General features: G+C 37.7%; 2 protein-coding genes across 2 annotated transcripts in view; one reads left to right on the top strand and one right to left on the bottom strand.

The window, feature by feature from the left end:
- PAICS (phosphoribosylaminoimidazole carboxylase and phosphoribosylaminoimidazolesuccinocarboxamide synthase) overlaps positions 1–15658 on the bottom strand; it is an 87830-nt gene that overhangs the window by 28907 nt on the left and 43265 nt on the right. The window contains exons 4-6 of the mRNA XM_081304113.1: positions 6912–6998; positions 4943–5368; positions 2363–2525 (exon numbers count right to left, since the gene is read on the bottom strand). Of these exons, the coding sequence (XP_081160239.1) occupies positions 2363–2399 (37 nt within the window). The 5' untranslated portion in view covers positions 2400–2525; positions 4943–5368; positions 6912–6998. The remainder of the gene's footprint in view (positions 1–2362; positions 2526–4942; positions 5369–6911; positions 6999–15658) is intronic.
- PPAT (phosphoribosyl pyrophosphate amidotransferase) overlaps positions 1–15658 on the top strand; it is a 45302-nt gene that overhangs the window by 12154 nt on the left and 17490 nt on the right. The window contains exons 2-3 of the mRNA XM_081304112.1: positions 12441–12507; positions 12842–13048. Of these exons, the coding sequence (XP_081160238.1) occupies positions 12441–12507; positions 12842–13048 (274 nt within the window). The remainder of the gene's footprint in view (positions 1–12440; positions 12508–12841; positions 13049–15658) is intronic.

Here is a 15658-nt window from a genome sequence, read left to right as displayed (position 1 = left end):
CTTCTAGCTGCCAACTGATTGGCTCCTCTGCGGTGATGCTCATTGGGCTGTTTCCCCACCCTTTCAGACCACAGAACTGCTCACTGGGGGACTTTTTTTTGGCTCTGCCCACCGACCCAGCCAATCGGCCTCAAGAGCAGGAGTGGGGGAGGTGGAGAGGCTTGTGGGAAGCCGGTGGTGGCAGTTAGGCTCTGAAGGTTTTTTGTGAGGAGCTGTTTTGTTTGGCATGTGTGGTTCTAAAAATAAAGTTCGTTTTTTTTTTTTTTTTTTTTTGACAAGTGGTTCCTGAAATCTGTGGACTAGCCTCCATCCTGAAGCTGTCTGGGAGTCCAATAGAGTAACCATTAATGTAAAAGACTCTGTCACTGGAAATTGCAAATATTTTTGAAACTCTGCCAGGAACAGGGGGACCAAGACTAGATGTATTCTTTATTATGCTAAAGGTTCTAAAAAGTTTATTAAAATTACACCCAAGGGCTGGGGATGTGGCTCAAGCGCTAGCGCGCTCGCCTGGCATGCGTGCGGCCCGGGTTCGATCCCCAGCACCACATACCAACAAAGATGTTGTGTCCACTGAGAACTTAAAAATAAATATTAAAAATTCTCTCCCTCCCCCCCCCCTCTCTCTCTCTCTCCTCTCTCACCCTCTCTTTAAAAAAAAAAAAAAATTACACCCAAGCCTGTAATTCCAGCAACTTGGGAGGCTGAGGCAGGAGGATTGCGAGTTCAAAGCCAACCTCAGCAAAAGCAAGGTCCTAAGCAACTCAGTGAGACCCTGTCTCTAAATAAAATACAAAATAGAGCTGGGGATGTGGCTCAGTGGTCTAGTTCAATCCCCAGTACCAAAAAAAAAAAAAAGTTTTATTAAAATCATTAACAGGAAGATTTTTTAAAATTATGACTTTAATTAGTGAGTGCCTGTGTTTATTTATTTTATTTTTTTAATCTTTTTTTTTTTTTTAAAGAGAGAGAGAGAGAATTTTTTTTTAATATTTATTTTTTAGTTATTGGCGGACACAACATCTTTGTATGTGGTGCTGAGGATTATACCCGGGCCGCACACATGCCAGGCGAGCGCGCTACCACTTGAGCCACATCCCCAGCCCCTGAGTGCCTGTTTTTAAATTTAGCACCTTACCTATATCTGAGCCATCTTTTTTTACATTTATAATTCTTGGGCTTTCTGAAATTTTATCCATCACTTCTGTAATTTCTCTTTTGTATTAAAGTGAAGATTTCTTAGAAATATTGGTTTTCACAAGACTAAAGTACATTAATTTATGTAAGAATTTTACTCTGAAGATTATCCAGATTGCAGAAAAATACAAAAATGTGTAAATATTTTATGTTTAAAGAAAATTATTTCCAATATTTGGCCTATTGAAATAAGTGAATTGGAGAACACCTGATTCTTGGCATACCTTGTGATCCAGTAACAACAGGTACTTCAACGCCCCCTGCTGACCATTTTATTGATTACTATGGTGACAGTGGAAATTTTAATTTTGAAAATACGTTTCACCACAGCCAAAAGGAAAATAGGTAGATTAGTATTATTCTCATATGAGCAATATGATCTCTTGTGATTTTTAGGTTGAAGATCAGAGTAACTGCCTAATGATTAAAAAACACCTCAGTTTATATCCAAGGTGTTTTTTTAAAATTTTTAATTTTCCACATGTTTTTATTGGTGCATTATAGTTTTACATAATGTGGGATTTGTTGATACATATTCATACTTGCACACAATATAACAATATAATTTGGCCAGTATCAGTCCCCAGCACTTCCTCCTTCCCCTCCTGCTTCCCACCCTTTGGTCCATTTCTTCTGCTGATCTCCATTTGAGTTGTTTGGTTTTTTTGTTTGTTTGTTTGTTTTTAGTTGTCAATGGACCTTTATTTTGTTTATTTACTTGCGGTGCTGAGAATTGAACCCAGTGCCTCACACATGCTAGGCAAGCTCTCTACCACTGAGCCACAACCCCAGCCCTCCCTTTGATTTTTAGGAGATCTGAAGTATTTTTTTAATCTGTGTATAAAAGTTATGAGATAAACACCAACCTTAGGAAACATTTTCATTAAGAATTTATGCTTTCCATTTATATATTTTGTAAATATGACTATTATGCAATAATACCTCATATAATGTTATAGCATCTTAGGTGTAGGAATATAGATATATATTCATATATATCCCATCATGGAGACACCACTCTCATCTAAACCTATCTCCCATAGACCTATCTCCAAATACTATTACATTGGGGAGATAGGACTTCAACATATGAATTGGGGCTGGGGGACTTAATTCAGTTCATAGCAACATTGTATCATAGCATCTTAGTGTAATATTCTTTTACCTATATCAGGACTTTGTTTTAAATCTGAAACTGCCATGTCTTCTGGCTTGATACTGTCGGAGTCATCTTCAGTGATCTCTCCAGCTGTAGTTTCTAATGAACTGGTTTCCCTCTGAGAGGACACTAAATGTGATTGTTTGCTTTCTTTTTCTTTCTTATTTTTCTTTTTCTTTTTTTTTTTTTAAAGAGAGAGGAGAGAGAGAGAGAGAGAGAGAGAGAGAGAGAGAGAGAGAGATATTTCAATATTTATTTTCTAGTTCTCGGCGGACACAACATCCTTGTTGGTATGTGGTGCTGAGGATCGAACCCGGGCCGCACACATGCCAGGCGAGCGCGCTACTGCTTGAGCCACGTCCCCAGCCCCTGATTGTTTGCTTTCTATAATTTAGTTTGTTTGGTTTTGGTACCTGGAATTAAACCCAGGGGCTCTTAACCACTGAGCCATATCCCCAGCCCTGTTTGGTATTTTATTTAAAGACAGAGTCACGATAAGTTGCTTAGGGCCTCACTAAGTTGCTGAGACTGGCTTTGAACTTGTAGTCCTCCTGTCTCAGCCTCCAGAGCTGCTGGATGCTGGGATTACAGGTGTGGCCACTGTGCCCAGCTCTATGATTTAGATTCCCCACCTTTACACATCAATTTGGCTTAGGTCAGTGTAGGTACTGGGTGTAGGTAACTAGGTCTTCTGACATGTAACTAATGTGGTTATCTTCACCTGCATCCCTAGCAATGACTGTACAAACATAATGCCACTACTATTGCATACTTTATCTCTAGACCCCTTATATTTCAATTTTTATAGAGGCAGCTGTATAATTCTGTAGTGGCACCTCCTTTCTCCACAGAAAAATCTTAACTGGGTTTCTCCAGAGATCTTCACCATTTTAGGATTGTCAGCAAAAGAGTCTCTACAAAATAGTTCAGTGTAGATAAACTTTCACTTTTCATGTTGACCTGTTTTACTTAGCCGTTGGCCAGGAAGAAATCAGCACTCCAGGTGCTGGACACCCCCTTACTAGTTTTTCAGAAACCTGTATCCAGCATAGTAGTTTGTAGAAATGTATAAACAAGGCCTCTGGCCTTGAGCTGGGGCTTCACAGAGATGTCTGCATTTCTAAGATAAGAGAAGTTACAATTGGGCTCTGTGGTAACAGCTGGCAGGGGGGAGGAAAGAAAGGGGAGAAGAAGCTCTTGCCTTGTTGGGTATTGTCTTTGAAGGGTTCACTTGCCCAGAACAGTGAAAGAAAAAGATGCTTTTATGTGAACTTCTGCAGACTGGGAACTTCTGAGCCCCTCCCCTTACATGCTGGGTATAAATTCTGAAACTACCTGATCTTGGGGTTCAGGGGATTGATTACAGCGAAAGCTTTGCCCTCTGAACCTGGCTGCAGCCAAATAAAACTGTTTCCTGCTATCTTTGGTACCTTGCCGCGTCTGTCCCCATAACAATTCTCTAACATACTATTTCCGTTCTTGTTCACCAGTGAACTATGACCACTCTTGTTCAATTAATTCTCTGTCATACCTCTCTCTCTTCCCTAGACACACATTCACACTCCTAGAATTAGGACTGCATCATTGAAGCCAGATCATAAATCTATAGAAACAAGATTAGTAGAGGTGTTTTGACTAGGGGAGGTGTTTTTAAGTATATTTATTTATTTTGTTTGGTACTGGGTTTTTTGTTTTGTTTTGTGTTTGGTACAGGAGCACTCTGTCACTGAGCTACATCCCCAGCCCTTTTTATTTTGAGACAGGATCTCACTAAGTTGGTGCATCTGGCTTTAAACTTGTGATCATTCTGTCTCAGCTTCCTGAGTACCTGGGATTACAGACATCTACCATCACCATGCCTGGCTGTTAGTAAGTCTCTTCAAGGACATCTCGTCCAGTCCTCCCATTTTAAGCTTATATCTAGAGAGAGTTTCCTCAAGGTTCCACAGCAACTAAGTTAGAACTTGGATTTCCTGTTTCTTGGTCTAGAACTCATTCAGTTTATTTCATGCTATCCTGGCTTTGTGAAAATATTTTGTATTTCTATCTTTTGTGTTAAACTTATTTTAAAGAACTTTATGATGTGTCCCAGAAGAACTTACCCTTTTGGGGAGCTATGCAGGATTGAACTCAGGGGCTCTCAACCACTGATCCATATCCTTGGCCCTATTTTGTATTTTTTATTGAGAGACAGTGTCTCACTGAGTTGCTTAGTGCCTCACCAAGGCTGAGGCTGGCTTTGAACTTGTGATCCTCCCAACTCAGCCTTCCATGCCCCTGGGATTATAGGCAAGTTCTAGCCCGGCTAGAACTTACCCTTTTGTAAGACATTCTTAAAGATTTTGTTTTTTTTCTAAGTTCTTTAGCGTTCTTTCATACCTGGGATTACAGTCATGTACCACCGTGCCTGGCTGTTATATTTTTACCACAATTGGTATGAAAACTTGCTTTAACTTGAGGGGTTGCATTTATTAAAATTTGCTTTATTAAGATTAAATGTATGGTTCAGTGCTAGAGCAGTTGCCTAGCATGCACAAGGCCCTGAGTTCATCCCCAGTATTGGGGGAAAAAAAAGGAAAATCCTACCTATCTGGTCTTCTTCCATTTTTACATCAGTACTTTCTGTGGCTTGTTTTCCATCTTGAAGTTCTTGTGATTTTTCTGTCTTGTGTCCCAGAATAGCATCCAACTCGGTAAAGAATTTCATATTCCTAGTCATGCCTAGGTCCTGAGCTGTTCTTACAATCTTGTATTCGTGTTTCAGGTTTTTGTACTTTGTTGGGCACTGCTTCCAATCTCTCTCTATTCCAGATTTCTGAAGCTTGGCAGCAATTAGTTCAAATATCCTTTTGTTTCTCACTGTTCCCTCTAGTTGTTGTTGGATGCTTTTATCTGACCAGATGCCTATTAAAGCCCTGACTTCTGGCATAGTCCAGTGTTTTCCTCCTTCATTTGCAACAGTTGGGATAAAAGGTGAATTATTAGGAGGCTCCATTATTGATGTAGAGATACCTGCATCAGATGTGAAGAAATAAGAATCATGGATTACATACATCAGACAAGGTAAATAATTGGATACAACATTATGGAAGACATTTTCTCCATAGGAGACAGAATAACAAATTCTAGGTTAACTTTTGCTTAAACTAATGGGTAAATGGAAGTACAGAACTTGAATCTGTTCATTATCATGACAAAGACTGGCTTAAACAAGTGTAGGTCTTCAGTCACATTTTGATCATTGTTCTTCTATAAAGGTTCTTTCCCACTTGTTCACATATGGGCTATTTATCAGTATATAGCTAAAGTTGAACACATTATATTTATTAAGAAAGCAATATGATTACATAAGAAAAGGACTTTAATTAATTTTTGTTTTGCTATAGGACAGGTGTGAATAATTCCTTTTCTGCGGGGGTTAAAAACTGCTACTCAAGTGCCTCTCTCATCTTTCTTCTCAAGATTGGGATTTTCATGTGCATTGGCTGGGAAGAACCACACACAATCAGAATTTACTCCTTTGGAAATTAGAGGAAAATCAAATGACATTTTAAGTGAAATGCTACCTTCTTTTATTGGTAGAAATTCTTTAATACCCCATGGTGCTTTCATATTAGGTCCCTAAGTTAGTTTTACAATTCACTTTATATAAATGACATCAATTAATGTTATACTTGGCATCATATTGGTTATTTTAACAACCATATTGTTTTTCTCAGATTTTGTGTTCAGGTTTAAATAAGTTGTAAATGATTAGAAAACACCATATAGCTGGGCATGGTGGTGTACATCTGTAATCACAGTGGCTTAGGAGCCTGTGGATTGCAAGTTCAAATGCAGCCTTGGCAATTTAGTGAGGCCCTAAGCAATTTAGTGAGACCCTGTTTCAAAATAAAATATAAAAAATGAGCTGGGCATGTGGCTCAGTGGTTAAGTGCCCCTGAGTTAAATCCTCAGTGCCAAAAGAGAAAAAATAAAAATAAAAACAAAAACTGTATAGAATTTACTTGCAATAGATAGTAGTTTTTATTTTGTGGTATATTTAATATCACTATTTTGAAATGCTTTTCAGTTATTTTTTTATTTGAATTAGAAATAAGGTGTTATTATTTGGGTTAGAAATGAGTTTTTTGCTTCTACCTTCAATAATACATTGGAAGCAAAGAGTGAATTGACATTGGATTTAATTAAGAATCCTTGATCTCGTGTACTTAATATTACTTATTTTCAGATGTGAAATTCTGTTTGTCTTTTACCCCCAGAATACCAAATGTCAAAGCAATTATGTTCATTACTATAAATTTAGCCATTGCAGTTCTTATAAAATTAAAGAATAAAAGTTAGAAATTAGAGTAAGTATTTCTATAAAACTTTTTGTTAAGGAAATAATTTTCTTTCAAAAATGACTTTTCAGCCTAAGCTTGTACAGGAGAAAAAACAAATTACTCAGAAGTGTTTCTGTCAGGAAATACTGTCCATGTTCTCAGATTAGAAGCAGTCTTTCCAATTTGAAATTAGATCAGTTTCATAAAGTTTTTGGCCCTTCATACTATACCTAGTTCCATTGGTCTGACATGAGAAACCAAAAGCAAAGGATTTCCTGAGATATCTTCTTTATCTTCTAATGGAACTGACATTTTGTCTGGAAGGAGAACAGAATTCCTTTTAGAAATAAGTACTAAGGGAAAAAAGTTGAATTAACATAACTGGTAAAGCTAGTTGCTAAAGCTGAATTTATCCATGAAAATGGATTTGTGATGGACATATTTTGTAATAAAATGGTATAATATGGCTCAATAAAATGGCATAATATGGCTTAAATAATTTTTTTCTATCCCATTTACTTGGTTTATTTTGAACTATTAAAATTGTTTGATTTTGTAAATTTCCAAGGAGTATTGTGATTAATTTTCATTTGGGTTAAATTAACTCCAGCTGTTTGGGAGGCTGAGGCAGGAGGATTGAAAGACTGAGGCCAGCCTAGGAAACTTAGAGAGACCTGTCTCAAAATAAAAAAATAATGTCTGGGGATAAAGCTCAGTGGTTGAGGGCCTCTGGATTCAATCCCCAGTACTACATCAATAAATAAGCAAACAACTAAATAAGATGTGTTTTATTTATATTTGTTTCTTAGGTGCTTTAACACAGTAGGGACTTTTATAAATGCTACTGGTAATGTACAAGAGGAATATACAATGAGAAATATAATCAGAAAATGTTTTACTGGCACATAGAGCCAAACAGCTTAAGAATTTTTGTGTATTATATAATTAATTGACATACTAAACATTTCAGAAATTTATCAGAATTACTTAAATGTGGTAAGAGATGTATTATTTAAAAGAACCATGCCAGACCTTTTTTTTAAAAAATATTTTCTTAGTTGTCAAGGGACCTTTATTTTATTTATTTATATGTGGTGCTGAGAATCAAACCCACTGCTTCACACATGCCAGGCAAGCACTCTACCACTGAGCCACCACCCCAGCCCCCCCATGCCAGACTTAAAAGAATGAAATCCTTCCTTGAGCTCTTTGTTTTATGGTTTGGCGGTTTCTATGCTTGCTTTCATAGAGGAGGCAAAGGCTACTTCCTAAAATAATCAGGTAAGGAGGATAATTCTTGTTTGTGGTTCTGGGAATCAAACCCAGGTCCTCACACATGCCAGGCAAGTGCTCTGTCACTCATCTACAACCCCAGCCTCAGGAGGATGATTTTTTTTTAATTAATTGATTTAATCTAATTTGTTATATGACAGAATGCATTTTAATTCATATTACACATAGGAGGATGCTTTTTTTAAGGGAAAAAAATAAATCTTTGAAAGGAACCCAACAATGACCATGAAGTTGCCAGCTAATCAGGAGGGGTTGAGTATATTTTGATTGCTCTTTGTAATTTTTTAAATTAAAGATTTATTCATCTTATAAATCATCATTCCCAAATGCTTTTCTAATTCTGTTTGCCAGGTAATAGAAATAGTATTGTATTTTATTTAGGTGTGATTTGATTGACATAAACATCCACTTAAAATCATGATTCATGGGGCTGGGGTTGTGGCTCAGCGGTAGAGCACTTGCCTTGCTTGTGTGGGGTGCCAGGTTCAATCCTCAGCACCACGTAAAAATAAAAATAAAGGTATTGTGTCCATCTGTAACTAAAAAACAAAATAGTTTTTAAAAATTATGATTCACCATTATATTTAGAGACATTGTCATTGAAAAAAATGTGTTTATCATATTTAAAAGTCTGTTGGTTCCCATGTTAAAATAGGGAAACAATTAAATATGGAGAGTTAAATAAATACAGAAGTACAAAGCACCACTGTTATCAAATAACACAATTGTGTTTTTTAACTTTCAAAGTAAAAATTACCAATTTTAAGTCAAGTTTTACAGTTCATTGAGGATAAAGGAATTAATAAGGAATGTCTTAGATTTAGTTGAATATAGAAAATAAGAATCTGGGGTTACATAAGAAGTTTTTAGAGAAACATGGGGAAGATATTGGTACACTCGGGTCATTTATCCTGAGCTAACGACAGTAAGCAGAGAATGTGGTTTTCTGCTCTGTTCTCTGGTTTTCTATCCATAGAATAGAACCTGGGGCTAGCGTACAGGTAGGCTTCCCAACTTCTTCAGGAATTTTTTTTTCTTAAGTTGGTCATTTATAGTGTGAATCCTGAAATGATACTCAGAGGCCCTGTGCCTGGAAGTTTTAAACTGAATCCTTAAGTCATTGCTTCTGATGCTTTTCATATAAAGAGGAGACAGAGGGGAATCTGGGTCACTGAAAGAATGTGGTTTGGCAGCAGTGGACCTAAGGTATTATCAGGTTGATTTAGTTACCAGAAGACATGAAGACTTTCTAAGAACCCAGTTGTATGAACAAGGAATTTTCAAGTGAACAAATGTATAGAAAAATGGTTATAACAATACTCTGTGTGATATGATAAAGTTATAAATAATGAGAGTGGATGAGAGAAAATTTTTATAGAACATATCAGTAGACTTTTTATGAATAATTGTTGGCCAAAAGTCAAGGATATCTCAGACATTTCTATGGAAGTCTAAAGTGGAAGCAATTTGTAGGAGGATCAATTTTCAATGAGTGTAGAAGAGTTTGATTTTAGAATTCAGGGTTTAAGGTATTTTATACAGACATGATTAGGTTGTATAATATAGGCCCACTGCTTATGAATGGGACTAAGAAATTTGAAGCCAGAAGGGTACCTGAAAGGGTTAGAAGATAATCGCTTTAAGAAGCAAAGATATTAGCACCTACATCTTCTAAACCAACACATCTGGTGGGAGATTTTGAGAAGTTAAGTGATTAAAGAGTCCTGAATGATTAAAAGAAAAAAATATTTTAACTGTTGCTAATAATGACTACAGAGCATTCTCAACATTTGGCATAATGTTAGAGATGCAAAGGGTTTTTATAACTGGGATAGATTGTTTCTTAGTCAAATGATTACTGAGCTATAAACATGAAATTCAGCCAACCCAAGTTAACTCAGCTATAATGGCTGTCCTCAACGCCCTTTGCATTTGGAACCTTTAGTGTACTGCTTGCCATTTTCTCTAGGGTGTTACATTTATTCTTGGTTCCTCCTTTTGGAGGTTTAATAGCATTCATTGTATGTGAATATCTGTGTTCTTTGTACATGGGTCACACGACAGTGAGGGTTACAGGTGCTTGAACAACTCTGCTCTTTAAAAAAAAATAGTAATATTTAAAAATATTTAGCCATGGAAAAAAAAATCTCATTACTGTCACTCTGCCTGCCTAGTGACGCTTGTGGCTTCCAGAGACAATGAGCAAATCATAACTAGTGCTGGGCTTAACAACACAGCAGGTCAAGAACCTTGTTTAATATCTTCAAAATCTTCAGTCATGCCTATGTGCCGAAAATCCCACTGAGGCAGGAAGATCACAAATTCAAGGCCAGCCTCAGCAATTTAGCAAGACCTTTTCTCCAAAAAAAAAAAAAAAAAGGCTGGGGGTGTGGTTCAGTGGTAAAGTGCCCCTGGGCTCAATTCCTAGAACCCCAATAAATATATACATACAGAAATAAATGAATCAAAATCTTCACTTATTTATTGAATCTATTTTTGTCTTTGTTTAATTATTAAATCTATATTTGTCTTTGTTGTAAAATGAAGCTCTGCCAGACAAGTCATAAAAAGTGTTTATCAACTCTGTATTTTAATGCTTTTATTTATTAATTTAAGAAAATGGAAACATTAAAATAGAGGAGAAAGTTCTGTCTTGTGGAACACCAAGTTGAACAGTATTTTTGGTATTCTCTTTTTTGCCACTCTTATCAAAATCAAACCTAAAATATTTTTAGAATCCAATCCAATCCAATTCAGAAACACATCATACATACATTTGGCACTAGCAGTTAAGGCCATTTCAGTGTGTTTTTTCTGTATTTTAACAGTGGTCAAAGTGGTATTTAACTTCTTCTTTTAAAAAAATTCTTACCATGTGTAAAATAGTGTAAGATGTGATTTTTTTTCAACCTTGATATTTTAGCTGTATTTTCATGTGACTCAGAAGTGTCCTGTATTTAAAGTTTGTGAAACTAATATGAAGAGAAACAAACAAAAAAAATAGGATTTTTTGTTTTTTGGTTTTTTTCTTTTTACCTTCAGTGGTCTCTGGGGCTGTGCTTGGGCTCATGGTTGCCAGGTGCCTGCTGTTAGCATCCTCCTCTGTTAATTGTGTGGCAGGTTCATTCTGCAGGATTACGTCCAAGTCGTGGAAGAACTTCATAGTTTTAGAGCTGTCTCCAGAGTTGTGGGCATACTTCACAGTTCTATATTCATATTTGAGATTCTTATACTTTGCCCGGCATTGTTTCCAGTCTCTGTGTACTCCTAGTGATTGCAGCCTTTTAGCAATGTAAATAAATATTCCTTTATTTCTCAGTGTGCCATAAAGTTGTTTTCGTATGTTTTTTTCTGCCCAGACACTTAGCAAAGCTTTAACCTCCTCGTCAGTCCAGTGCTTCCCAGCTCCACTCTCCATGTTGAAAGTTACCTGGAAATGATTCACTACTTGTAGCCACCAGTTTTGTTTCCTAGGAAACCAGATGGCTGGTTGTCAGTACCGCTCCTTAGAGCTTGAAAGCATCTAGTTTAACTGGTTCAAGCTGCCTAAGGGAGTAACTTAAGGAACTGCCAAATATGCAGGGCAAGCTTTGTGATTAAAGAAACCTGAACCTAAATGATTGGTAACCTTTTTTTCATTCAGCTTTAAGGAAAAATTACCCTTGAGACAAAAGGGAAAGAGACTATTTTTTGTGTGTATTTCTTATGATTTGCTGTTCTGCCAAATGATTGTGGATTTTTAAAAATTGGAAATGGTTGGCAGAGCTGTTTTTCAGAGGTTTATACCTAATGTTAATGTAAAGTGATATAAATAGAAAGTGATATTTGGGCTTGGGGATGTAGCTCAGTGCTGAAGAGCTTGCCCAACATTTGTTAGGCCCCAAGTTAAATCAATCACCAGCACTGTAAAGACTAAACAAAAAAGCCTGATATTTGTTGGAGAAAAGTTGGAAAATGCAGAAAAGCAAATGGAAATTGTTTTGCTTATATCTAAATACTCACCCTGTTAACCTTACTCAGAGACCAATATTACTAGAGGTTGGAGGCCCAAGTTCTGGAGTTGGATTGTCTGTCATGATCCTGGCAGCACCATCTGCTCACTGTGTGACATTGGACAAGTTATTTTTCCATTTCTTTGGTGTGCTTATCTGTGAGATGGGAATGGCAATCGCAGTCTTGCTTCACAGGATTGTTGTGAAAACTACATTATTTCCCTTTATGTAAAAGTGTTTAGGGTTCCATAAACTGGTATGTATATTGGTTGGAATCAGATGACAGGATCATCTTGTTGGAGTTGTCTGCTGCTGTTACCAGTCATCAGCATCATGTGTGGAAGCAGTGTGAGTCTTCGTAGCATTGAATGTGTCAGACTCAGATATGGATGCTTGTTGACAAAGTGCGGTAATGAGGCTCTTTAGAAGCTCTTCAACTGAGGATTAATAGTTGATACCTTTGTGTTTTCACAGGGGCCAGGAGAGTGCTGGTATCGTGACCAGTGATGGGAGTTCTGTGCCAACATTCAAAACGCATAAGGTAAACTTGAACATTGAAAAACAATGATGGTCAAGATAACAATTGCCAGATGATCATTAGTATATGAGGGGAGAAAGGAATGAATAAACAATTTGCAGAAGATAGTACCTTTTCAATTTTTTATCCTAACATCTGTCAAATTAGAATCTTCCTTCCTTCCTTCATTTCCTACATGCCTACCTTCCTTCCTGCCTCTTTCCGCCTTTTCATCCTGATTAGAATTATGGAGCATAGAGACAGTAGGTGAACTGGGATTGCCTGAAAAGAGAGGCTTATTTGCTAGCAGTACTAGTCTGTGTTTTTTTCTGAAATGCTTTTTCTTTGACTTCTCAAGGGAATGGGTCTTGTAAATCATGTTTTTACTGAAGATAATTTGAAGAAATTGTATGTTTCAAATCTTGGCATTGGACACACGAGGTATGCCACTACAGGAAACTGTGAATTAGAAAATTGTCAGCCCTTTGTTGTTGAAACACTTCACGGGAAAATAGCTGTGGCACATAATGGCGAATTGGTGAATGCTGCTCGGTTAAGGAAAAAGGTAAGTTTTCATTAATGCAGTTAGTTAGAGGATCTTGTCAAGGGACATTTCTTTTCTTTCTTTTTCTTTTTTTTTTTTTTTTTAAACCAGGGATTGAACCAAGGGGCAGTTTACCACTGAGTTACATCCCCTGCACTTTTTTTTTTTTTAAGTTGAGCAACTTTTTTTTTTTAAAGAGAGAGTGAGAGAGGAGAGAGAGAGAGAGAATTTTTAATATTTATTTTTTAGTTCTCGGCAGACACAACATCTTTGTTGGTATGTGGTGCTGAGAATCGAACCCGGGCCGCATACATGCCAGGCGAGCTCGCTACCGCTTGAGCCACATCCCCAGCCCTCCCCTGCACTTTTTTTAAGAGACACAGTCTCACTAAGAAACTTAGAGCCTTAGGCTCATGAGTTGCTGGGATTGCAGAAATGGCATTTCTTAATTGTTGCTACCTGATGCCTAACTGCCACCAGCAATTGCGTAAGAATTACCTGGAGTATTTGTTATAATTCCAGATTCTAAGATACCCCCCCCCCCCGCCCCCATAGTTGAGGGCATTTGAATATACTCCCAAGGTGGTTTGCAATAGTGTTGCTTTAGTGTTGAGATTTGGGAAGTTGATTTATGGTTTCTGTTTTAAGCACAGAAAAATTAGGGTTTATAGATCCTTTCTGTCCTTTGGAAATTTGTTCCTGTGTTCAAAGTTTATGTGACTTTCAGACTCATCACAGCATAACCCAAATATAAGGGTTTCTCACACCAACCAGTTCTCTAGAGGACATCAACTGAGTATCCTATAATTCAGATCAACATTGCAACCTGGAGTCAGGGTCTGATCCCAATGATTAAGAGCTTAGTCCCACAAGTCTACTACTTTCCGCTTCAGATGTCAGTCACAAGTTTGAGTCTCTGATACTTTTTTTTTTTTTTTTAAAGAGAGAGGAGAGAGAGAGAGAGAGAATTTTTTTAATATTTATTTTTTAGTTCTCGGCGGACACAACATCTTTTGTTGGTATGTGGTGCTGAGGATCGAACCCGGGGGCCGCACGCATGCCAGTCGAACGCGCTACCACTTGAGCCACATCCCCAGCCCCGCCTCTGATATTTTTAACCAAATGGCTATTGGGTGTTTCACGTCCCCTCCCTGATTTCCATCATTTGATAGAGCAGTTCACAGAACTCAGGAAAGTATTTTTTTTCCTTTTTAAAATATATATATATATCTTTATTTTTTAGTTGTAGATGGACAATACCTTTATTTATCTTTATGTAGTGCTAAGGCTCGAACCCGGTGCCTCACACATGCTAGGCAAGTACTCTACCACTGAGCCAGAGTTGCAGCCCAGGAAAGTACTTTTCTTATGCTTATCAGTTGATCATAAAGCATACTACAATGAATACAGCAGAACAGTCAAGATGAAGAGATGGGTAGGGGGGCTGAGGATATGGTTCAGTTGGTAGAGTGCTTGCCTTGCATGCACAAGGGCTGGGGTTCGATCCCTAGCACCACCAAACAAACAAAGAAAAAAGAAGAAGACATGGGTAGGACAAAGTATGTAGGAAGAGGCATAGAGCTTTGATGCCCTTTGGGTACCACTCCAGGCTCTCCTTAGTTATCTGAAAACTGTCCCAATTTGTTCTATTTGGGTTTCTTGAGATCTCATTAAGTTGGCATAATTGCTTGAAATAGTAGCCTTGAATTATCAGCTCAAACTTCAGCCCCCTTCCCTCCTGGAAGGTCTGGTATAAGGTTGAAAGTTACCTCTAATCACCTGGTTGGTTCTCTGGCTACCAGTCATTTCATTATCCTACTAAATACGCTTACATTGGTCGTTACAAGAGGTGTAGGAGCTGTGTGTGAGGAAAATCCAGGTCAAAAATCAACCTATGGCTGGGTGCAGTGGCACACACCTGTAATCCCAGCAGCTCAGGAGTCTGAGACAGGAGGATCACGAGTTCAAAGCCAGCCTCATCAATGGCAAGGCACTAAGCAACTCAGTGAGACCCTATCTCTAAATAAAATACAAAATAGGGCTGGGGATGTGGCTCGGTGATCTGAGTTTAGTCCCCAGCACACATACCCCACAATCACTCCAAAATCACCAACCTACAGTTGACTTTCCAGCACTACATATCCACCAAATGCAGATAAAATGTATCTGGGGGCAGGGGCAGGAAATTGCCTGTACTGAACATGTACAGACATTTTTCTTGTCATTATTCCCTAAACAATAACGTAATAACTATTTGCATTGTGTTAGAAATATCTAGACATGATCTAAAATATATGGTAGAGTGTATTAAGTTATATACAAATTCTACATCATTATTTTATATTTTATAAGGGACTTATGCATTGCAGATTTTGGTTCTGCAGCACTCCTAGAACTACTTTCCCATAGGTGCAGTTCAGTGGTATATATTTATCAAAGCATAAGAAGAAAGTAGACCTGGGTTGATGGTACTGGCCCATAATCCCAGCAACTAGGAGGCTGAGACAGGAGAATTGCAAATTGAAAGCCACCCTCAGCAATTTAGAGAGACCATGTCTCAAAATATAAAAAGGGTTGGGAGTGTGGGTCAGTTCCACTGGTTCAATTAAGTACTCCTGGGTTCAATTCCTG

Source organism: Spermophilus citellus, assembly GCF_964194105.1.
Source record: "Spermophilus citellus genome assembly, chromosome: 8".
NCBI classification, from domain to species: domain Eukaryota; kingdom Metazoa; phylum Chordata; class Mammalia; order Rodentia; family Sciuridae; genus Spermophilus; species Spermophilus citellus.
This window is presented reverse-complemented; position numbering and strand designations above follow the sequence as displayed.